This window comes from Xyrauchen texanus, chromosome 15 (assembly GCF_025860055.1).
Source record: "Xyrauchen texanus isolate HMW12.3.18 chromosome 15, RBS_HiC_50CHRs, whole genome shotgun sequence".
NCBI classification, from domain to species: Eukaryota; Metazoa; Chordata; class Actinopteri; order Cypriniformes; family Catostomidae; genus Xyrauchen; species Xyrauchen texanus.
The window spans coordinates 28,253,353-28,278,617 of record NC_068290.1 but is presented as its reverse complement, the minus strand read 5'-3'; the positions used below and the strand labels follow the sequence as shown (position 1 = coordinate 28,278,617).

The following is a 25,265-nucleotide window of genomic DNA, read 5'->3' as shown; positions in this document are numbered from 1 at the left end:
TGGTGTGTTAGGAGAGAAGAGCGCTTGGTATGGCTGATTGAAAATGGAGATTTATAGTAAAAAAAGGACTTGAATATTGATCTGTTTCTCACTCACACCTATCAAATCGCTTCTGAAGACATGGATTAAACAACTTATGCTGACTTTATGTGCATTTTGAGCTTCAAAGTTTTGTACCCTGTTAACTTGTATTGTATGGGACAACAGTATAGTGCTGAAATATTCTTCTAAAAATCTTTGTTTGTGTTCAGCAGAAAAAGAAATTCATACACACCTGGGAGGGTGAATGATGAGCGAACTTTCATTTTTGGGTGAACTATCCCTTACATGCTGGAACTACTTGAATAGCCAAGTCCATTAATTAGAAGGGGATGTCCACTTACTTTTGGGCATATAGTGTATATAGTTGAAAGAAGACGAAGTAAAAGAGAAAAATGTGTTTTGCAGGTTTAGCATGAATATTTGTAATGTGAGTTCACTGAATGGGTAAAATATTTAGCAAATCTCATTATAAGATTATCATTTTAGATTTGCTCCATAATGTATTCCTATAGGTTGGGCCCACTATGCAGCAATACGAGTTAGACACTTTTGGGAAGAGTCACGACCTGATGTCCAACTTTTGGAATTCCTGTTTTGATGACCTCATGAGCACAGCGCAGAGGAGAGACAAGGGCCGGTCTGAAAGCAAAGCCAAGTTTCAGGTGTCTGTTAAACCCATTAATTCAAATAAAGTGCAAGTACTGGAATTATGAACTATGCTGGAATTGTATTTTCACAATATTTCTGATGAAGCTCAAAAACAACAAATGTGATTATGACACCGGCTACTTCATGCAATTATAACAATGAAAGTGCATGCATTGTCATCTTTGTAGGAGCTTATAATTGACCCATATCTGAAACGCGTGCGTACTGAGAACAGCCGCTACCACAGCGTGCAGAAGATGAGTAATGGCCAGCAGGTGGTGGTGTGGAGGCACTGGAAATCCCTCCGCAGGTTACTCGGCAGTGAGAGAGGAGCCTGGGCACTCAGGTCTGCTCTCTCTATTACTGTTCTGATTCTCCGTAAATATGATGTTGAAGTGTTATTTTTATTACTTTAATATCCTCACTTATTTCCTTTTTTCATGATTGTCTGGTGTGAGATATCAATGTATGAATTCAATATACAGTATTACATTGGTTACATTATGTTGTACCTTATTGGATACATAAGAGTGATTCTTTAGTTGGGGAACTTTTGGCAACTAGAAATCTTCTTCTCTGTAATGTGCGATTGTGTGGATTTATGTCATGGTATTATTTGTTCAGTTTTTAGAGAAAAAAGTTGAACAATACTTGGACATGCTGACACAACAAGTTAGCTAGCATAAAAAGGAGAAATTGGTTGTCTCTTGATTAAAATTCTCAAATACTAACACATTTGGTAATGACACGTAATAAAGTTGTTTTTAGAGCATGCAGTAAAAATATTAAAGTCAATAACATTTCTGATCTTCAAGCTAAAATGCTTGTTGTGATGGTAATGGAGAAAAATTGTGCTGTTCAATGGCCTTTAATGAAGTTCAGTTGCATACGCTGGTGACGTATATTCAGATATTTTAGTATGCGAGTTGGTGGACTGAGTGGAAGTGTTTGTGTTTCAGGGTTCAGCCAGAGGTGAAATGGAAACTATCGAGTGCGGAGACATACTCTAAGATGCGTCTGAAGCTGGTGCCCAACTACAACTTTGATTCCCACACTGAGGCCAGTGCACTAAGAGATAACATGGGTTTGTATTTCTGTTAAGCATTTTAAAGCTGAATCACACACTTACAGCTCTCACTATTGTGCCCTTGAGCAAGGCACTTAACCCCAGCTTGATTCAGGAGGATTCTTCCTGTAATAATTGTACTTTTAAGTTGATTTAGTTAAAAAATGACTTGACTTCAGTCTAAAAAATGGCTCATATAAATAATAGTGAGTAATAGATCTCAGAATGACAAAAAAGCATACATGAAAAGCATTTTGCTAAGGACAAACTTTTCTTTCTTTTTTTGACCAAATACTTTTCAATTCTTGTCCACTTGATCATGGCAATCAGTCTTTGTTCTGTCAATGTTCATCTTTTTATGCTGCTGATGTTTCGGCAGGAGCTGACAGCCCTCGAAGCTCGACAGAGCTCCATCTCGCTGTTGCCAAGGAAGCCAAAGTTAGTGACATGGAGGATGACAAGCTAGAGGATGAGGACTTTCTTGACCAGTGAGTATCCTACTTCAAAACTGAACACAAACATTTAATTTGTTTGAGGTAAATAAGTTATTTCACCTAAAAAATATTAAAGGTGTAGCAAAAGAAAGTTTTACAATTGGAAATGAATAGTTCATTTTTATTTGTATAGCGCTTTGCACAACACGCATCTTTCAAAGCAGTTTTACAGAAAATCATGCATTAACAGAAAATGAAAACTGTAATATCTATAAAGTCTTAGTCATCATTGTGTAGTTTGATTAAATAGGATTGTAAATTGTGTATAAAAATAATTATATCATAATTGTTTTTAGAACCCCAGTGAGCAAGCTGAAGGTGACTGTGGCAAGGAACACAAAACTCAAACATAAGATGTTGGTTAATGGAGAAAAATAACATTGAGAGAAACCAGGCTTACTGTGGGGGCCAGTTCCCCTCTGGTTAATAGCATGAATATAATGCCAGTATTAGTTATTTATGTGCAGTGCAGGTCATGGTTTAAAATGAGCAAACTAAATAAGTGTTAAGGGCTAGTGTTTATACAAAGATTTGGTATGAACTGTAAGATTAATGACTAATGTTTTTGAATTTCAGCCTGGATGAACTGCAAAAGTTCACATTGATGCATTGTCTTTTGTTAGTTGGCCGATGAAGGCTTTTGTTGGCAAATAATTGAAAGTCAGTGTATTCCATTTTAAGAGTGTAGTCCATCATTAGACCAAGGTGATTCAGGCCGAGATCAGTGAGGTGCATCACAGTTCAACCAGCAAGTAATTTTGTTGAGGTCTATCCTAAATCCAAGGTTCAGGCAGTAGCATATGAAGTATCCCATGTCTTATGGTTGGAGTTGGCATCATTTCACCCCCTTAAGTCCATCGTAATAGACAGAAGTGATGTCTGGCTGGCACCAGCTGCATTTAGTTGTCATCACTCAGAGACACATAGCAGTGGAGTCCAACAGCAACGGCTCTGGGAACCTCGGGATATGAATCCTGAGATTGAGACAGGGAAACAAATAGAATGATATTAGCTTAGATGCCATTACATATTTTGCAGAGTTATAGAGCATGATACATGTTTCTGGTTCTGGCAGACCTAACTAAAGCAGCCTAATTGTGAGTTGAAGGATAAATTAGGTGTATGCCTGGCTTAATATATGAGTCTTTAGTCAAGACTTAACCTGAGTGAGTGTGTCTGGGAGACTATTCCATAGTTTAGGAGCCAAGTATGAAAATGATCTACCTCCTTTTGTGGATTTTGATATTCTAGGAACTATTAACAGGCCAGAATTTTGCGATTGGATTGAATATTGTGGAATATAGCATGGGAGAAGGTCACTTAAGTATTGCGGAGCTAGACCATACAAAGCTTTGTACATGATTAACAAAAATTGTAATTAATACGAAATTGAACGGGTAGCTAAAGTAATGGTGATACAATGGGGCTAATATAATCATGTTTATTGATTCTAGTCAGCACTCTGCTGCATTTTTAACCAATTTAAGTTTATTTATTGAACTTGCAAGACATCCTCCCAGTAATGCATTACAATAATCTAGTCTTGAGCAATATTTAGCAATATTTTTGAGGTGGACGAATGCTGTTCTACAAACATTGCTGTAGAATAAAATGTAAGAGTACATCCATCAAGAATCAAATTATATTTTAGCAACTTATTTTTAGAGGTTTTTGGTCCAATAATTAGTACCTCTGTTTGTCGGAACTGAGTAGAAGGAAATGTATGGCCATCCAATCTTTGATTTCATTGATACACTCTTCTAATTTGGAGAATTGTGAAATTTGATCGGGTTCTGAAGAAATATAAAGTTGGGTATCGCCGGCATAACATTGGAAACTTATTCCACACTTCCTGATAATATCTGCAATTGGAAGCATATATAAGGAGAAAAGCAGAGGCCCTAAAACTGATCCCTGTGGCACATCCTTAACTAGTAACCTCCTCGTGGTATCTATAATGTGGTTTGCTCTTGGTGTGGCGCGTGGTGAGTTGTGCGTTGATGGCGTGAAGCCTCCACACGCACTATGTCTCCACGGTAACGCGCTCAACAAGCCATGTGAAAAGATGCGCAGGTTGACAGTCTCAGACATGGAGGCAACTGAGATTCGTCCTCCGCCACTCTGATTGAGACGAGTCACTACGCCACCACGAGGACTTAGAGTTCATTGGGCATTCCAAATTGGGGAGAAAAGGGGGAGAAAATAAAAAGGGGGGGGGGGGGGTTCTGAGATTACAGGGAATATCTCTTTGAAGAGCTTAGTTGTTATTGGATCTAACATACATGTTGTTTCTTTTGATGTTTCGATATGTTTTGTTAGCTCTTCGTGAACTATTACAGCGAATGATTGAAGTTGCTTTTGAGGAAAATTATGAGACACTGTTTTCTGTGGTTCTGTGACGGATGATTGCATAATTCCAATTTTATTTAAGTTATTACTATTGTGCTGTGACAGAATATCTGGTTCAGTCGAGGCTTAATTATAAAGTTAGTATTTATATTAGGGTTATCTTGATGAATGGAAATCAATGCATTATTAACAATAATTATAATAAACTGTAAATTGTGAATAGCTTGAAACTCCAAAAATATAAGATGCATATTTTTCTTCAATCAAAGCTTTATTTATACAAAGTTTGGGTTTTGACTGGCCAACCGTTCTGATGCAAACTTGAAAACATAGAAAAAAATGGTGATGTGAAAATATGAAACAGCCGCCTAAGTATGTGCATATAGCCTACTGTTTAAATGTCATTATAAAAACACATTTAAGAAATGGGAGTATTGTTTTTTTCCTCTAAACATATTAACAGTAGCAGACCTTAATTTTTTTGTAATTATTATAAATTATGTCAACAATTATATGTAATAACACTGTGTGAATAAAGTTATTAACACACCTGTACACTGGTGACTGTGAGATTTCTGATCAATTTACCTGCATGCTCTCCCGGCAGGAAATGACGTGGTTGTCTTGTGGATGATACAGTGAGATTGGCTGATCAACAGTGCTTGTTGTCATGTTGTTCTTTAAGACTATATCAAGGTTTAAGCAGTAAATCTAATGTTCAACTATAGAGCCCCCCTCCCCCTCCCCACCCACATAGAATGCTGGCATGATTACTAAATGCATTTAGATTGAAATGTATTAATTGACAATCGATAAACATAATCGATCAAATTATTAACAACAAATAATAAATCATAGATTATTCATTAACATACCTAATTTCTATAGTACAAATATGATTAATCACATGACTTTAGCCATATCAGTTGTCTAGAAAGGCTGATTTATTCTACAAATGGCCCTGCTTATATTGAGATGTTGTTGGTCTTTCCATTCAAGAAATTGTTAATGAACAAATAATTTACACAAACTTACCACAAACACCAATGTTTTCCGGAGAACTCGTTGTGATGCACACTGGTCAATTACTTGTACTGTCACATTGTTGCTTCAGAGCATGTGGGGGCAGCAGAGAGGCTAAAGTTGTCATATCTGTTGTGTAGAAAGATGAATTCTTAAAAGCCAATTAAACATAAACTGAAATGACTACTTCTTTAGGAATTGATTCAGTGTTAGAATTTAAAAAAAATATTAGGGGGATACAAGCAACTCATTCAGCTATTCAGGTAACTTTCTTCCTCAAAATTCAGTGAGAATAGTTGTGGTGGACTAAAATGACTTTAGTGTGACTTTTGTGTGAATGTGTCTTAATCAGGTTATGATTGTGTTTGCAGGATGGAGGAAGGCGAAGAGGAGAGTCAGAAAGAGAAGCTGGTGCTCTCAGAGGAGTGTGAGCTCATCACTATTGTTGCTGTGGTACCAGGTCGTCTAGAGGTCACAACACACCACTTGTATTTCTATGATGGCAACAGTGAAAAAGAGGAGACAGAGGAAGGTGAGTGTTAAAGCAGAGTGGCAACTCTCACCCAATATGACATGACATTTGTCATCATCATAACATTGTCAATATGAATATTGTGCCGTGTTAATTACCGGTACCTTTTTTATTTGTTTCATTTATACGCCTCCATAATTCTTATTGAATTAATGTGTGAATAGAATGTGGTTTGATTTACGATTGTGATAAATGTTTGCTCTGGACTGCCTGTCCTGCAGGTATAGGGTTTGATTTCAAGAGGCCGTTGTCACAGCTCAGGGAAGTCCATCTGAGGCGCTACAACCTGCGGAGATCAGCACTCGAGCTGTTCTTCATCGACCAGGCACACTACTTCATCAACTTCAGGAAGGGGGTGAGCTAGACTGATTCAAACTGATGTTAGATAATCTACCATTCTCCACACTTAAAGGAGAAGTGTGTAATTTCTGAAGTCTTAGTATATTTGTTTAAAGTATATGTGTGTTTGTGGGGCTTCTCCCATAGGTGCGGAACAAGGTCTACTCCAGGATACTGGGTCTCAGACCACCCAACCTCTTCTACTTTGGATCTCGCTCTCCTCAGGAGCTCCTAAAAGCCTCCAACCTCACTCATGTACGTCAGATATGAAAGGAAGCACATAAATAGCCCAATATTTTCAATTATTTTGCTGAGTTAAAGAGAAAACCTTCAAAATATATAATGTGTACTCGAAGTCGTGGCCATACTCCTGACACATAGTGACTTGGTACTCATACGGGAGATGCTGGTTTAAATTTGGCCTGTGTTGTGTGTTGATCCCATTTCAAACCTCTCTATCTCTCTTTCTCCATGATTTTTCAGTCCCCTCTCTACTGTCTCTATCAATACAATTTTGAATCATGTGTTTATGCATGTGTTGATTTCTGTTTCTATTGCAGAGATGGGTTTGCAGAGAGATCTCAAATTTTGAATATCTGATGCAACTTAACACCATTGCTGGTCGCACATACAATGATTTATCCCAGTACCCAGTGGTAAGTTAACACAGAGCTAGTGTTTCATTGTGGTTGACGGGATTATTGTATGGGTCCTTTTTTCTCTGTATATTTATGGCCCATACATTTACATATGTATATGTCTGTTTTCAGTTCCCTTGGGTGTTGCGTGACTATACATCTCAGGAATTGGACCTGGATGACCCAGAAGTCTTCAGAGATCTGTCCAAACCCATTGGTGTTGTCAACTCTCGCCATGCACAGAACGTCAGGGAGAAGTGAGACTGTGTTGACCAGTTCTTTTTGCAAAATTGACACAATCACAAAATTATTACAGATGGGGGATATTGACAAATTTGATATCAACATGATTTACTACTTCATTTTTAATTGTAATTTATAGTTTAGAAGAGTCAGATCTTTAATGAATAAAGTAATCTTATGTAGAATGTTGTGTCTTTCATCTGAATGGTGAATGTGTTGTTGTTTGATCAGGTTTGAGAGTTTTGAGGACTCCACAGGCACTATTGATAAGTTCCACTATGGCACACACTACTCTAATGCAGCTGGTGTCATGCACTACATGATCCGCACCGAGCCTTTCACCTCATTACATATACAGCTCCAGAGTGGCAAGTAAGAATCAAATGTACACACACCACAAACTAATATAATATCTGGACTGTATGATTTTTGTACTTTTTAGAAAGCATAATAAAATACTTTTTCTTGCGCTCAGCAAGCCACGTGATAAGATGTGCAGGTTCAGAAGCAGAGGAAACTGAGATTTGTCCTCCGCCACTCAGATCAAGGCACTGTGCCGCCACGAGGAATTTGGGCATGCCAAATTGGGGAGAAAAAAGTATAAAAAAAAATTTAATAAAGAAGATAAAATAGCAAATAGGCTTGGATGAATCCTTCACAATAAGACTAATAACATGCGGCAATAAAATTAATAGGGTCAATTTTGATTTCATGCCAAATTTAAGTCCTTTTTACTATAAATTGTCCTCCTTACCCAGTAGGTGGCGATATGTATAAAGAATGCAAATCGCCTGTTATTTAAATTCTGACCACTGGGGTGCATTTTGGGTTGGGGAGGGGGGGGCATATATTCATAAAAGTTGATTCTGTGTTTTCATGTGTTGTTTGAACAAAAGAACAATGTGAAAGTGGATATCTGTCGATACAAAAATAAATAAATACATTTTGAATTAAGCAGGGTAAAATCTAGAAAACTAAACTTTGTGTTATATAATCCTGGCATTAATTAAAAAAAAATAAAAGTCAACATGTGATGTGGTTTCTAATACAGTTTACAGAGGAAGTGGCAGTACATTTGGCATCTTTCTCTTTTCTGACTGTTGTAATCCAGCAATCTTCTATTTTTTTCTCTTTAAGCAAGTTGTGTAAATGTTATAGTGGATATTTTATTTAGCTTTTGGAGCAAATGGGAACGCAAAAATAATATTTGCTCTGGACTCCAATGCTCAATAAAAATGTACCCCGATTTAGTTTGTCCATGGCTCAAATATGGAAATGTGAAATGGGTCTATATTATAAAGAAAATGGCATGTTTGTTTGCATCCCTTTTTGATTTGAAAGTGATCTGTGCCACAGGTGTATACATACAACACAATGTGAATGCATTGGTGTATAATCATGGATTGACCACTAGGTTGCAGCTTTGTATACCTGATTGTTTTTAAGCGGTAATATACAATACATTTTCAGGAGTAAGTCTATTGGGCTACTCTTATGTGTGTGATTGTGTGTGTGTAGGTTTGATTGTGCTGATAGGCAGTTTCATTCAGTGGCAGCAGCGTGGCAGGCCCGCATGGAGAGTCCAGCAGATGTGAAGGAGCTTATCCCAGAGTTCTTCTATTTCCCCGAGTTCCTGCAGAACATGAACGGTCAGTATGACTCTATGAAGCTTTTCTAAGATTTTAAGCTTTTCTCAATGAAACCATGCTACCGCTGAAATATGTTTAGTACATTATTGACTATGTGATGCGTGTGTGTGTGTGTGCAGGGTTTGATCTGGGCTACCTGCAGATGAATCAGGAGAAGGTGAACGATGTGTTCCTTCCTCCCTGGGCATCTTCACGTGAAGATTTCATCAGAAAACACCGCAAAGCCTTGGTAATGGAATACACACAATGCACAATTACTATACAGTGTAATAAAGTACTGTTCAGTGTTTCCTGCAGAATTGTGTTTTTCATTCAATCATAATTGTTCTTATCATACTAAACAGAACAATACTGTTTTTGTATGTACATAATGTATATATGTGTATGTGTGTTTAAAGGAGAGTGAATATGTGTCGGCTCACCTGCACGAGTGGATAGATCTGATATTTGGTTATAAGCAGCGAGGACCAGAGGCAGTGGAGGCTCTCAATGTTTTCTACTACTGCACCTATGAGGGTGAGAACACTGACCTCTTTACTGAGACACTTTAATTTGAAATAAGTGTTATTTTCTCAATATTAAATGTTTTTCTCTTATCCCAGTTAAATACGCAGATGTTGATTCCTCCAGAAATTGCTATCAAATCATTGCTCTTTTTATTTGACCATCCTGACCAATCCAAAATAGCAACATTGGTTCATCCCATAGCATTTGAGTTTGAGGTGGGCTATCTGTACCAACCAATGGAAAATGGAGGGAATGTTCAGGAAAGCCTGTTTGAAAACAGTCATTATTTTAGCAGTGCCAGCACACTAGTGGCACAGAGATTACACACTTCACCTTTATCATATGAAAAATGAAACTGCCTAAATGTTTTAACATTCTTAAAGTAATATTGGTTTTAACATGTTCCTATATGCAGAACATGACTGAATGTTGTGTCTTGACTCTCAGGTGCTGTGGATCTGGACGCCATAGCTAATGAGACTGAGCGGAAGGCCCTGGAGGGCATCATCAGCAACTTTGGCCAGACGCCCTGTCAGCTTCTTAAGGTGGGATCTGAAATGGATCCCTTAAGGGATAGTTTGCCCAAAAATGAAATTCCCTCATCATTTACTCACCCTCATGCCATCTCAGAGGTTTTTAGAAATCAAGGTTTTTTGAAGAATATCTCAGTTCTGTAGGTCCATACAATGCAAGTAAATGGTGACCAGAAGTTTGAACTTCAGAAATGACATAAAGGCTGAATAAAAGTAATCCATGTGACTTAGGTGGTTAAATCCATATCTTCTGAAGCAATATGATAAGCGTAGATGAGAAACTGATCAATATTTAAATCCTTTTTCACCATAAATCTCCACTTTTACTTTCACTTTCTTCTTCTTTTGTTTTTTGGCATTCTTCGTGTGCCACCTACTGGTCGGGGCTGGTCAAAGGTTGAGATTTATAGAAACAAAGGACTTAAATATTGAGCTGTTTCTCACCCACACATATCATATCGCTTCTGAAGATATGGATTTAACCACTGTAGTCTGATGGATTACTTTTATTCTGCCTTTATGTAATTGTTTAAGATTCAAAGCTGTGGTCACCATTCACTTGCATTGTATGCATAAAACAGAAAGTCAAAGTCATATGGGATGGCATGAGGATGAGTAAATGAGAGAATTTAAATTTTTGGGTGAACACACCTTAAATCAGCATCAACATCCTTTTACTTGAGCTTCTAATATATGTCTACTCTTAGAGTGGAAGCTGTTTTTGTGTACCTGTGATGTTGCAATGCATTGCAGGTAATATATCTGTTACGTTCCTGTGTTGTCTGCCCTCTGTTCTTTGTTTCACTATCACATTTATTTCATGTTTTCTTGTTGTCCGCTCCGTGTTTTCCGTTTCACCCGTCACCGATCCCGTTCCTTGTCACGTTTTCCCTGTTGTCCACCCTGAGTCTCACTGTCCTTGTGAAAAACTACACTTCCCACAATTCCCAGATCTTCTCACTGCCATCACTGTGTCATTATTTGCACCTGTTTGTCGTTTGTGATCCTCCTGTGTCTGTGTATATAAACCCTGTGTGTTTTCCACTCCTTGTCGATCATTGTATGTGTTAGCTCCTTGTTTCCTGCCCATGTTTCCCGTGATTACTCTCCCATTCGAGGTTCCTGTGCCCTTTGTAGATGTTCCCGTGTCCTTTCAAAGGTTCAGTCTCTGTTTTCCCATTGTGGATGTTTTCTTTTGTTCCTGTGTTTTTATGTGATTTTTAGTTGCCATAATAAATACCGCTTTTGGATCCGCACCTCTGTCTGTCCTGTCCTGCTTCCACACCCAGCATAACAGAATGATCGACCCACAATGGATCCAGCGGTGCAACAGGCGAACTTCAGACTCCTCTGCCTGAAACAAGAGGACCGTCCTGTGGAGGACCACATCCGCGACTTCCTCGAGCTGGCGAGTGTCGCGGACTTCCCAGACTCCTCCCTGGTGGCTTTCTTCAGGGGCAATCTGAACAGTTCGCTTAAGGAGCGGTTGCCACCGGCGACGCGCAGCTGGACTCTCCTGGAATTCGTGGAGGAGACTTTGCTGGTCTGCGGCTCGTCACTCACTGTGGGCGTTGTTGAGGAAGGCCCTGCCTCTCCTCCCGCAGTGGTGACCCTCCAGTCTTCCATGGCTCGTCCTTTCGCGCCTGCCCCACCTGCCAGCAAGCCAACCTCCATGCCTGCCTTAATCCACAAACCAGCGTCGCCAGTTTGGTCCGCTCCAGAGCCGGTGTGCTCGGCTTCCTCTGCTCCTGCGCCAGCGCGCTCAACCTTGTCAGCCCGAAGGAGGAGGAGGAGGGCGAGGGCAGAAGCTTCTGCTCGCTACTCCACGCCTGCCACGGCCAGCGAGCCAGAGTCAACGCCTGCCACGGCCAGCGAGCCAGAGTCAACGCCTGCCACGGCCAGCGAGCCAGAGTCAACGCCTGCCACGGCCAGCGAGCCAGAGTCAACGCCTGCCACGGCCAGCGAGCCAGAGTCCTCGCCTGCCACGGCCAGCGAGCCAGAGTCCTCGCCTGCCACGGCCAGCGAGCCAGAGCCCTCGCCTGCCACGGCCAGCGAGCCAGAGCCCTCGCCTGCCACGGCCAGCGAGCCAGAGCCCTCGCCTGCCACGGCCAGCGAGCCAGAGCCCTCGCCTGCCACGGCCAGCGAGCCAGAGCCCTCGCCTGCCACGGCCAGCGAGCCAGAGCCCTCGCCTGCCACGGCCAGCGAGCCAGAGCCCTCGCCTGCCACGGCCAGCGAGCCAGAGCCCACGCCAGCTACGGTCACCCAGCCAGTGCCTGTCGCCTCAGAGGTCCCTGAGCCAGCGCCTGTAGCCTCGACCGTCCCTGAGCCAGCGCCTGTAGCCTCGACCGTCCCTGAGCCAGCGCCTGTAGCCTCGACCGTCCCTGAGCCAGCGCCTGTAGCCTCGACCATCCCTGAGCCAGCGCCAGTGGCCGTGACCGTCCAAGAGCCAGCGCCAGTGGCCGTGACCGTCCAAGAGCCAGCGCCAGTAGCCAGGACCGTCCAAGAGCCAGCGCCAGTGGTCGTGCCCGTCCTAGAGCCAGTGCCTCTCGAGCCTTCCAGGGCTCCTTCTCCCGAGTCTTCCAGGGCTCCGCCTCCCAAGTCTCTCAAGTCTCTCGAGTCTTCTAGGGCTCCTCCTCCCGAGCTTTCCAGAGCTCCGCCTTCCGAGCTTTCCAGAGCCCCGCCTTCCGAGCTTCCTGAGCTTTCCAGAGCTCCACCTCCCGAGCTTTCCAGAGCTCCGCCTCCCGAGCTTTCCAGAGCTCCGCCTCCCGAGCTTTCCAGAGCTCCGCCTTCCGGGCTTTCCAGAGCCCCGCCTTCCGAGCTTCCTGAGCTTTCCAGAGCTCCGCCTCCCGAGCCTTCCAGAGCTCCGCCTCTCAAGCCTTCCAGGGCTCCGCCCCTCAAGCATCTCGAGCCTTCCAGGGCTCCGCCCCTCAAGCCTTCCAGGGCTCCGCCTCTCAAGCTTCCCGAGCTTTCCAGAGCTCCTCCTCTCAAGCCTCTCGGGCCACCCAGGGCTCCGCCCCTCAAGTCACTCGAGCCTTCCAGGGCTCTGCCTCTCGAGCCACTCGAGCCTCCCAGGGCTCTGCCTCTCAAGCCTCTCGAGCCTCTCGAGCCTCCCAGGGCTCCGCCCTTCAAGGCACTCGAGCCTTCTAGGGCTCCGCCCCACAAGCCTCTCCAGCCTTCCAGGGCTCCGCCTTTCAAGCCTCTCGGGCCTTCCAGGGCTCCGCCTCTCAAGCCTCTCGAGCCTTCCACGGCCCTTCTCCCCGAGCCTCCTACGGCTCCGCCTCCGGAGCATCCTGTGGCTCTTCTCCCCGAGCCTTCTACGGCTCTTCTCCCAGAAACTCCCGGGCCTCCTACGGCTCCGTCTCCCGAGCCTTTCACGGCTCCGCCTCCCGAGCCTCCTATGGCTCTGCTCCCAGAGACTCCAGAGCCTTCTAGGGCCACGCCTCTGAAACCTCCTACGGCACCGCCTCCCTTGGCTCCACCTCCCGAGCCTCCCAGGCCTCCGCCTCCTAGGCCTTCCCCGGCTCCACCTCCAGAGTCTTCCAGGCCTCCGCCTTTAAAGCCTCCTACGGCGCCACCTTCCTCGGTTCTGCCTCCAGAGCCTTCCAGGCCTCCGCCTCCAGAGCCTCCTACGGCACCACCTCCATCGGTTCCACCTCCAGAGCCTCCCTCAGCTTCATCTCCAGAGCCCCTTGCAGCTCCCCTAGGGGCCACTCTTCCTCCCAGGCCCCCTGAACCAGCCCTAGCCCTGTGGCCACCCCCTAGGTCACCTAAACCTGTCCCTGTCCCGGAGCCACTCCCCAGGACCCCTGTGCCGGCCCTTGTTCTGCGACCATCTCCCAGACCTCCTAGACCTGCCCCTGTCCTGAGGCCGCCTCCCAGGCCTCCTGGACCTGTCCCTGTCCGATGGCCACCTCCCAGGCCCCCCAGACCTGTTCCTGTCTTGTGGCTGCTTCCTAGGCCTCCTGGACCTGTCCCTGTCCGATGGCCACCTCCCAGACCACCCAAACCTGTCCCTGTGTGCCCCATGGACTGCCTAATTGCCCCTTGTGCCCTGTCTCATTTCCCTTTGTGCCCCCGTGGACTGCCTAATTGCCCCTTGTGCCCCCGTGGTCTGTCTCCGTGTCCCTTGTGCCTTCTTGGTCTGTCTCTGTGCTCCCTTTTCTCTGTCTGTGTCCCCCCGGGTCTACCCCCTCACTCCTTGGATCTTTTGTTTTGGTTCTTCTGTGTGGGTTTTTCGTTTGCTTTAGGACCGTCTGGAATCCGGTCCTTTTAGGGGGGGTTATGTTACGTTCCTGTGTTGTCTGCCCTCTGTTCTTTGTTTCACTATCGCGTTTATTTCACGTTTTCTTGTTGTCCGCTCCGTGTTTTCCATTTCACCCGTCACCGATCCCGTTCCTTGTCACGTTTTCCCTGTTGTCCACCCTGAGTCTCACTGTTCTTGTGAAAAACTACACTTCCCACAATTCCCAGATCTTCTCACTGCCATCACTGTGTCATTGTTTGCACCTGTTTGTCGTTTGTGATCCTCCTGTGTCTGTGTATATAAACCCTGTGTGTTTTCCACTCCTTGTCGATCGTTGTATGTGTTAGCTCCTTGTTTCCTGCCCGTGTTTCCCGTGATTACTCTCCCATTCGAGGTTCCTGTGCCCTTTGTAGATGTTCTCCTGTCCTTTCAAAGGTTCAGTCTCTGTTTTCCTATTGTGGATGTTTTCTTTTGTTCCTGTGTTTTTATGTAATTTTTAGTTGCCATAATAAATACCGCTTTTGGATCCGCACCTCTGTCTGTCCTGTCCTGCTTCCACACCCAGCATAACAATATCACAACTGAATTAAAACCTCTGTCTATGTATGCTTCAGGAGCCCCACCCTTCCCGTATGTCAGCAGAGAACGCATTCAGACGGCAGGCCCGTCTCGACATACTGCCCCCCAACCTTTTTGATCAACTAAGTAAACTCAGATCTTTCATGGAGGTGAGGTTTTCTTTTCTTTTTTTTACCAATTCCCTGAATTGTTTTGATTTTCTTACCATTATTAGAACTAAATCAAGTTTGTTTAGAAATGCAGGTTTGTGAGGACTGTGTACTTTTAGTTGGATTCTGATTATGATGCTATCACATGCAAAAATCGTGTGTTGTGATGGTGCTATTTGTATCTGGATTGATTGGTGAAGGTGGTGTGTGACGGTCTGCCATTAGTGCAAGCTGTGGTTCCCAGAAATCAAACCCGCTCCTTTATCACCCCAGGCTCTGATATACTGGTAAGAAACGGAGATTATTTAGCTGTTAAATTTGATTTTACATTCAACACATACACTACCATTTAAAAGTGTGGGGTCACTTGTCTGAAATGTTTCTCATGATCTTAAAAACCTTTTGATCTGAAGGCTTAAATGTTTGAAATAAGTTTTGTAGAAAGAAATGTTATTGTGCCACCATATTAATTTATTTTAATTACAAAAATACAATAAACAATTTTTTTTTTTTTTAATTGCTGACTTGGACCGAATAATTAAGAAAAGCAGCCAATATGTGCCCAACATAGATGGGAACTCCTTCAATACTGTTTAAAAAGCATCCCAAGGTGATTCCTCAAGAAGTTGGTTGAGAAAATGTCAAGAGTGCAAATTCTAGGCAAAGTATGGCCACTTTTTTTTTAGTCACAACATAATTCCCATATTTCCATTTCTATTATTCCATAGATTTTATGACTTTACTATTACTATAAAATGTGAAAAAAATAAAGAATGAGTAAGTGGCCCTAAACTTTTGAATGGTAGTGTATAAGTGAATCACATAGAAAGAACATTGTTTGCATGTTGCAGAACAGATGCATGCATCTAAATTTGATTTAATAAATGGACCTAAGACCTTGTTCTTTTTCTAATGAAGGTTACAGTGAGTGCCAATGGAATGATAGGCACTCATAGCTGGCTGCCATATGACAAGAGCATAGTTAATTACTTCACCTTTACCAGAGACCCCACTGTGAGCAATCTAAAGTAAGTAACTCTATAACAGTTCATTTTTAAGTATATTAAGTAAAGTATATTTCTACTGTTTTCCGTAAAAATATCAACAACAAAAAACTGTGTTGTCAATTAAAGGTTTATGCTTTAAACAAGAAAAATGTATTTGCTCAATTGGGAAATTGTATTTTCTTGTAAAGCATAAGCCTCACAAAATTGTTTTAGATTTACATGGTATCCAGACCTAATCTTGGTTTAAGGATGTTTAAATAAACACTGTATAAATACAAATTGTATAACCATGCAAATAAACCTTTATGTCAGTGATGTCATATTGTTTTGAAGGCAAGAGGTTTTGATGAGGCAGAAAGTTGTTTTATGGTGACAACATGGGTTCATGGACAAACAATTAAATGATTTATAGCAACATATAAACAGCAGTCCTTCAACATTCAGCTCTGATGGTTTGGATGTTTTTATTCTCTAGGAATGTTTTTCAGTAAAAATCAAGTTCTTTAAAGTTACAGCTAGTTTGTTGCCAAGCCTTTCTTGTTATTTATGAGTTGTCTGCTAACATGTGGTAAATCTTGATGTTTTAACAAAATATGGATCTATTTGAAATGTTCTTTTTTTTTTTTTTTTTTAAGCTTCACATGTTCTAATTGTTGGTTGGACGTAAACTGTAAAGAAATGTCATTCTCATTACTACAATGCAAAACAAATCTAATTCTAATCTAATAAAAGTCTCGTTTAAATCTAATAAAAGCACTTTGAATTGCCATTGTGTGTGAAATGTGCTATGCAAATAAACTTGTCTTGCCTACTAATGAGAAATCCAATTCTCGTTACTGTAAAAAAATAAATAAATATATCCTTCTCATTATGGTAATGGAAAAAAAGAATTCTCATTAATTTAATGTGAAAATGTTTTATAATCATTACTGTAATGCATAAAATCTAATTCTTGTTACTGTAATGTGAATTTTTTTTATTCTTATTACTTCAATGTGAAAACGTTTTATATGCATCATTGCAATGTGAAAAAGTCTCATTTTCATTACTGTAATGTGGAAAAAACACATTTTAGTTACGTAAATGCACGAAAATTGTATACTTGTTACTGTAATGCAAAAGAATCTTCTCACTTAATGCAAAAAAACTAATTCTCATTACTTTAATATAAAAATGTTTTATACTCTTTACTGATATTTAGGAAAATTGCATACTCGTTACAATAATGCAAAAAAAATCTCATTCTCATTAATGTAATGCAAAAAAAACTGATTCTCAATACTAGTTATTTTTAATGTGAAAAAATTTAATTTTCATTATTGTAATATGAAAACATCTCTCTTGATACTGTAATGCATAATATTATATAATATTATGATTATATATATATATATATAATATTTAAATTATAAGGTACAATTGTATGTATACAATGTATACATGTTCTTTAGAGTATTTTTTTGTACTGAAATTAATTTATGCTGAAATCATATTTTTAAAATAATTGTGTCCAAATAGGATAATTAAAATTTTTATATTACAGTAATCAAAGGATTATTTAAAATGTTCTCCCATTGTTTTTAATGTGAAGTCCTGATTGTTGGTACAAACCATTTGTTTGATCTGTTTTAAGGACCCAGCGGTTCCTCAGCGGGCCATTCTCCCCAGGGGTGGACATCGGGTCCCAGGTGCTTGTAGTGTCCAATGACGGGCGTCTGCTGTTCAGCGGGGGGCACTGGGACTGCAGCCTGAGGGTCACTATGTTAGGCAAGGCCAAGCTGGTGGGCAGAATCTGTCGTCACATAGGTGAGAGTTGTCTGTCCGACAAAGATGTACTGAAATAGATTTGCAGAGTCAAGAGGCAGCTGCAGGAATATCAATGAGCTTGTGGTTTGAGGGAGTGTTGACAGTGAGTTGAGCTAAATCCTAAATACAATAAAATACTTCTGTCAAAAAAAGCAGAGATGTTTATTGAATCTATTGTTGCTAAAATTGAAGCAATATTGGTATTGATAGACAAGTTCTTTCAGCAAGGGAAAATATCAGGCTTTCTGAAAATGCTGCTAATTAACAGCTCCTACATAATTTTAACTCTGAAAGATGCATGGGTGCAGATTGCCTAGGTTCCCATGGTCATGGAAAACATAGAAGAAGTATCAGGGAATTTTAAATTGTGATTTCCAGGCCTGTAAGACAAGGCACTTAATGAAGTCTTGAGAAGTCATTCAATTTTAAAATTATACTGCCCAACAAAGACAGAACGCAGTGACTGCACATTTTGTCAAAACTGACCAACAATATTTTTGGTGATATACGGTATATTGCATAATATTATTATAGGCTTAATTAATATGCATTTCTTTGTCACATAGATGTGGTGACATGTCTGGATTTGGACCTCTGTGGTATCTACCTAATCTCTGGCTCCCGGGACACCACCTGCATGGTGTGGCAGGTTCTACAACAGGTTTGCTTTAAGTCTGCAAGTTCAGACTTACTACTTCAATAACACTGATTCTGTGTGATTGTTATACAATATATCTAGCGATTGAATCAGAATATATTGTTTTTCCTTTTACCTGTAGGGTGGTTTCTCTAGTGGTCTTTCTCCACGGCCAGTGCAGGTGCTCAGTGGACATGATCATGAGGTCACATGTGTTGCCATCAGCACTGAGTTGGACATTGCAATCTCAGGGTCAAAGGTCAGTCTAAATCAGAATTAACCAACCTCTTTTAAAACTTCCGGTAGGCTGATTAGTTTAATATTATTGCATTGCCATTAAAGTTTTCTCTTCCCATTTCTTAACTTTTTTTTTACTTGTTTTGTTTTCTCTCTCTCTCTCTCTTTTGAAAGAGAGCAGATGATTTAATCCAAAGCTATTTACAGTACACTTTTTACAGTGACAATCCTTTTACAGGAATGTGATGTTAAGTGCTCGAGGGCACAATGGTTATGGGTCATGGCTTGAAAGGTTTTTCTCTCACTCAGGATGGCACAGTAATTGTGCACAGTGTGCATCGTGGGCAGTACCTGCGGACGCTGCGGCCGCCCTGTGAGAGCTGCATTCCTGCCCCTGTGGCAAAGCTGGAGGTCGGCATGGAAGGGCACATAGTGGCACAGACTGTTATGGAGGGATGCTCTGCTGGAAAGGTGGTGATTGACACACTTTCTCTTGCCAAATGAAAGAAAACAATTCAATTTTTAAATTAGCGTTAGATTATTCTGAATGTTATGTGTATCATCTCATGAAATACTTCTCATGAAAAAATCCTACTTAACAAACACAAACTGCTGTCAATTAGTGTATATATGATTTACTCTCTGTAGGAGAAGTATGCACTGCATGTGTATTCTGTGAATGGCACTCTGCTAGCATCTGTGACTCTGGACGAGAAGGTTTCAGCATTGCACCTGGTGCCTGACTTCCTCATTGTGGGGACACAACAAGGGAATCTTCACATTCGAGACTTACACAGGTAAATACACCTATAACAGTATTGCAGTCCACTGTAGATATGCAGTAGCTCAGCTTAGAATGGCCTGCGTGATCATTCTGTATTCTTTGTTTTATCTTTGTGTCATCATAGTAAATCTTTAGCAGCTGTGTTCATGTTGACTACTCATTCCCAAGTCTTTCTTTGTGTGTAGCTTAAACCCGGCTGTGGTGCCCTTGACCCTGAAGGTCCCTGTGCGCTGTGTGTCTGTCACTAAAGAGAGCAGTCATATTCTAGTGGGTCTGGAGGATGGGAAACTCATTGTGGTAGGAACAGGAAAACCAGAAGAGGTGAGTGTATTAGAGAAGTGCTGCGTCTGAAAACTGAAAAATGCTACCATCGGAGACTGTAGGAAGGCCAGGGGTTGACTTGCTATAGGGAGAACCGGGACTTTTCCTGGTGGGCTGGCTGCGAAACGGAGCTGAACTTTTGGGCCGGTGTATTTTAAATTCAGGGCCAATTTCTCTTCCCAGTCCTGCCCTGAGGAAGGCTATCAAAGCATGTCTGAATCCCATGTTTGCATCACATCCTGACTACTGAGATGCCTTAATAGGGAACATAGATCTAGGCTTCAATGACTTTGCTATCCCAAACTTCTGTGTGCATTTTGGTGGTTGGTTGAAATTTATATTTATATTTATGCATTTGGCAGATGCATTATTACAGGGACAATCGCCCTTTGGAGCAACCTGGAGTTAAGTGCCTTGGTCAATGACACAATGGTGGTGGCTGTGGGGATCAAACCAGCATCCTTCTTATTACCAGATTACTAGACCACTACACCACCACCACTCCATGAAATGATATACATGCCTTCTAATGAAGCGGGTGAAAGACATAATTAGTTTATAAATGTGTTTTATTTTATTTTTCCAGCGTTTGACTCCATTTCTAGTGAAAAATAAGCATTGAGTTACTAAATATGTGCTTGGTTGTGTCTAAAGCTCATTTGAATTTGTTTTAGACCATTAGACATGACGTTATGGTGCTTTGCAAGGTTGTCCAAAATGACCGACTTTATGAGGTGCTTTCATGTGCAAACTGCTGTCTGAGGTCATTAGCCACTTTTCCACTATCAGGCCAGTGCGAGCCAGGGCTATTAACTGGTCAGCTGGGGCCAACAGCCTTGGACCTTCAGCCGCGATCTGCATTGCCACCATCGAGCCAACAGCCCTAAAACCCAACCTTATTTCACCACCCGGGTGCAAACGTCACACCCTGACAATTTCACAAGCAAGAGCACATTGTTTTGGGAGAGTGAAGTTAAAAAGAAACTCGTCGCTAAAATGACATCCTTGTCCACTGTTCAGTGTAGCTGTGAACAAAGCACCGACCACACAAAAGTCACTGCCAAACCAAGCAACTTCCTATTTGTCTCTGCGGCGAATTCAAAGTACACAACACTTCAACTCTACGTGAAATCCGCAAGGGAAAATTCTTCAGGCGCAGTCACAATTACCTTTGCAAGGTGAAATTCTGTGAGCAAAAAAAGTGTGGGGTGAATTAGCAAAAAACTAATTGTCAAGCAGCCTCTTTTTAATGCTGCTTTTTCTGTGAAAGTGAAGAAAAGAAACTTACTACTAAAGGTATAATTTTGTCGATTGTGGATATTCAATGTAGCTGTGTATGAAGCACTGCCCATATAGAGGTCACTGCCAAACCAAGCAACTTCCTGTTGGTCAATGCAGCAAATTTGCTTGTCAAAGTTAACCAAACTTGAACACCACATGAAATCTGCAAGGGAAACTTCACCACCAGAAGTCCATCACATGAAATTCACAAATGCGCAGACAACCATTGAGATGACTGTATTTTGCCTGTTTTAAAGTAAATTTGACCGCTCCTTTATGTTCAGTGATATGGAAATAAAACAAACAATAAATTGAGTTCTAAAGCCACTTTTTGTGGACTCTGGTTCACCAAGCAATCGAGGCAAGTGTGAAAGCATCCTTATAGACTGTATATTCATTTGTGGACTTTTTCAGCAAATTTAGAAATTAGTTGTGTTTAATATAATTATATCCGATCATTTTAATAAATTGACCTACTTTAAAAATCTTTCTTTACTCAGGTGCGGTCAGGGCAGTTTTCTCGTCGACTGTGGCGCTCCACACGCAGAATATCCCAGGTGTCCTCAGGAGAGACAGAGTACAACCCTGTTGAACCTTCTGGGAAATGAGTGTAGCACTCACTCTCCACATGCCTTCAGCAAAACCTTTACCTGCAGAAGAGATGCGAGCTACCGTCACTGGTCCTGCAGGACTGTTCATCCAGGAACGGACAGAGCTGTTCTAAAACAGAGAGCTTGGGAACAAGAGAGCAGATATGAGTTAAGAACACACAAACCTGCACTTTTTTCTACAAAGAAGAGATAAAAACATTCTTCTTTCAAATGCAACGATTTATACTGCTTTTAACAAACAAACATTCCAAAGATTTTTGATTATTTGAATCAGACAGTCACTTACAAAGTCTTGGTGAGTGTTGACAGCCTGTCATCAGTCTTGACTGAAGTTGTAGGTGCTAAACTTGAACTTTTTTTAAAGCAGTATGTTCTGTCATGTGAATCACAGACCTCCTTCTCACTGGCTGTAACCCAAGGCACTGTAGCTCAGAGTGATGGTCTGATCTCTGTCACTGAGTGACAAAACTTCATCACCTGAGCCGTTTTAGAGTATATTCAATCTTCCTGTGCTGATTTTTGCTTTGCTTTATAACACTGATACTTTGTCTGACAATTGAAAACTTTCTTATATTGACCAATGCTGTCTATAAAGCTTGAAATTTCTGCAGGACGGGCATCAACATTTTAGCTGTGTGTATGTATGTGGTTGTGAGTTTGTGTAGCATGTGATTTTTGTGTGGTTATTTTCAAATGCCTTGTGTAATGCAATTATATGGCGCCTAAATTGGAACAAGCTCTTTTAAAGGAATAGTCATTATTTACTCACTATCATCATTTTCCTCTGTGGATCACAAAAGGTGAATTTGAAAGAATCTTCGCACTGCTCTTTGCATACAATGGCACTTCATAGTAACCACATCTGTCAAGCTCAAAAAGGGCAAGAAAATCACCATAGATGCTTTCCATATGATTTTGCATGCTATATGTCTTCTGAAATCATACAGACTACTTTTTTGTCCTCTGTGGAGCTTTGCAGACATAGTCACTATTACGTTTTGTTGTATGGAAAGAGCTTGCATACAGAATCTTCAGAAATGTCTCCTTTTGTGTTCCATTGAAAATTACCTTACAGGTTTTGAATTACATGAGGATGAACAAATATTGACAAAGTTTTCCTTTTTGGGTTAACTATCCTTTGAGCTATTGTATAATGATGCGATTTGAGCCCTGCTTAAGACTTGAGCCTTGATTCAGTATTTTTGGTGCCTTTAAAAAAAACATAAACGATGTAAATTCATACATGATTAAATATAATTTCCTGTTTCTAATCACTGGGTTTAGTCCTGCTACTGGAAATTATTTACTCCATATTGGCACACCTCTTTGTCTCTCCTGCACTGAGTAAATCTTTCATATCCTGTTATATGTTACATAAAGGAAGTGCCTTTCTTGTCAATGCACTGAAGGGTTCACACCAACCTTGTTTTTAACCATTTTAACCATTTATCTCTCCAAAGACCATGAGTTCACATGTTTGTTTTTCCAATGTAGGGCAGCGATTCCTATCACAAAGGTGGAGATTGAACATGGTATGAAAACAAACCATGCTTTGGTGTCTGCTTTTGTCTTCTTTTCAAATCATGGTCATGATACATGGTTTGGCACTTCATCTTTTAGCTCTCTTTAACTCCGTTAAAGTGCCTCAAACTACTGTGTCCTTCATGTTAATCATGAAACTATTTATACTATGTAAAACATACACCAGCTTGTCTTAATTGTCCTGTGAATGTGTCTGTTTGCTGGGGCCACAATTCTGTCCATTGGAATTTTTGTCTAGATGTTTTGTCTTCTCTTGATGCACTGAATGTTGAGGAGAGGACACATTTTATTGGCTTCTTTGGGATAGTTCCTTTAAATTTGCTGCTCTGCGCTGGATAGCAAAAGTCAGCAGAAAAAAGGGAAGCACCAAGCACACAGGCCAGCACCTACTGTATACAATGTGTAATACCACTGTACTTTGTAACACTGCACTAGGATCATGCATTGTTCAAACACTGTCACTTGAGAACCTATTACTATATGTTTGTGTAGCTTCAAGGGGGAGATTCTTCAAAACATTGCATTATTTTTCACTGTATTCTCTGTAAACCCCTGCTACACATGCGTAAACCCTTAGTCTTTTTTTTTTTTTTTTTTTTAAATCAAATGATGATAATTTTTTATTTGTGTTGGGAAATTGAAGCCATAAGATATTGTTCTTTTTTTTATTAAATGCTTACAACCTAATCACTCCATGAGTCTTATAAACAGGAACTATGATGTTGTCAAGCAGATTGGATTACGTGGTACCAACATCAAAGCCTAATTTCAGTTCAAACAAATGTCAGCTTTAAAAGAGATGTAAACAGCCATTCTCTGTTGAACTCAGACTTGGGATTCGACTTGTTTTCTGCCCTTCATATTTGTTTCACAGCTTTCAAGTTTGTGTGAGTGATGTTGTTGTGTGCATGTATGCAGTTTCTTTTAATTAAATATATTAGTCTGTATGAATTCACTTGAATTTTTAGTCTGAACGAACTTTTGATCATATACAGTGAGGTCCAAAAGTCCAGATTTAAAATCTGGAATTCAAGGTCTAATTTAAACGCATACATTTTTTTTTTTTTTTAGTGTGTGTGTGTGTGTGTGTGTGTGTGTGTGTGTGTGTGTGTGTGTGTGTGTGTGTGTGTGTGTGTGTGTGTGTGTGTGTGTGTGTGTGTGTGTGTGTGTGTGTGTGTGTGTGTGTGTGTGTGTGTGTGTGTGTGTGTGTGTGTGTGTGTGTGTGTGTGTGTGTGTGTGTGTGTGTGTGTGTGTGTGTGCATATATTACTTCTATTTACCTCCTGAGACCCAAGCTTGACTGCTGTGTGCATTTTCCATTCTCCTTTTTGATTTCTAACACCCCTGAGAAACAAAAATAAATATGATGAAAACATTATATATATTTTTTTTTCGACCAAATAGTTTTACTAAAAATGTATGTACATATGTGGACAGTGGGACAAAGATGTGAAATTGTACATGATACCAAGCTATAGAAAGCCTGACTTTTTAAGATCAAATTATGTTTCCAGGAGTGTTGCTTTTCATGTTTATGATACATTGCAGGCATTTCATCAGAAATTAGCATAAATAATTATAATTCAAAGTAATGGCCAGCATCATCTAATCATTGTCACACATAAAATTTGCATGAAAAATTCTGAATCTATGTACTGATTACCATGTCAACCAAACGTTAAGTGGTCCAAACATCATCTGCAGCCTGAAACGTAACTTTTGACCGGATGTTAGAAGTGAATGCGCTTAGCTGCATTGGAAATCTATAGGATGTTCCCTTGCTTCCTAATTAATGTGTGCTGTCTATCTCCACTGGTCTCAGAACAGTTTGAAATTATGCTTATTTTCATCTTAACTCCGTATTCAGCCTCTAAAAGCAACATTTGCTAGCTTTTAGATGTATTTATTGATGCTCAATGTGATAATGCACAGTGAATATAGGATATTTTAAGGAAAATTAGCCTATAGTCCATGTACGTGGTCACTGTATTTAACAGCGTGTCATT

At 40.9% G+C, this 25,265-nt stretch overlaps 1 protein-coding gene across 1 annotated transcript in view; it reads left to right on the top strand.

Moving 5' to 3' along the window:
* The window catches only part of nbeal2 (neurobeachin-like 2), a 99,009-nt gene extending 73,744 nt beyond the window's left edge, over window positions 1-25,265 (top strand). The window contains exons 31-54 of the mRNA XM_052144328.1: window positions 555-704; window positions 879-1,036; window positions 1,650-1,774; window positions 2,136-2,244; window positions 5,994-6,154; window positions 6,376-6,509; window positions 6,641-6,748; window positions 7,054-7,149; window positions 7,264-7,388; window positions 7,606-7,746; window positions 8,893-9,023; window positions 9,143-9,252; window positions 9,422-9,539; window positions 9,978-10,075; window positions 14,921-15,034; window positions 15,235-15,321; window positions 15,953-16,062; window positions 17,675-17,847; window positions 18,414-18,508; window positions 18,627-18,743; window positions 19,031-19,192; window positions 19,370-19,518; window positions 19,691-19,826; window positions 21,608-25,265. Coding sequence (XP_052000288.1) covers window positions 555-704; window positions 879-1,036; window positions 1,650-1,774; window positions 2,136-2,244; window positions 5,994-6,154; window positions 6,376-6,509; window positions 6,641-6,748; window positions 7,054-7,149; window positions 7,264-7,388; window positions 7,606-7,746; window positions 8,893-9,023; window positions 9,143-9,252; window positions 9,422-9,539; window positions 9,978-10,075; window positions 14,921-15,034; window positions 15,235-15,321; window positions 15,953-16,062; window positions 17,675-17,847; window positions 18,414-18,508; window positions 18,627-18,743; window positions 19,031-19,192; window positions 19,370-19,518; window positions 19,691-19,826; window positions 21,608-21,715 — 3,015 coding nt within the window. The 3' untranslated portion in view covers window positions 21,716-25,265. The remainder of the gene's footprint in view (window positions 1-554; window positions 705-878; window positions 1,037-1,649; window positions 1,775-2,135; window positions 2,245-5,993; window positions 6,155-6,375; window positions 6,510-6,640; window positions 6,749-7,053; window positions 7,150-7,263; window positions 7,389-7,605; window positions 7,747-8,892; window positions 9,024-9,142; window positions 9,253-9,421; window positions 9,540-9,977; window positions 10,076-14,920; window positions 15,035-15,234; window positions 15,322-15,952; window positions 16,063-17,674; window positions 17,848-18,413; window positions 18,509-18,626; window positions 18,744-19,030; window positions 19,193-19,369; window positions 19,519-19,690; window positions 19,827-21,607) is intronic.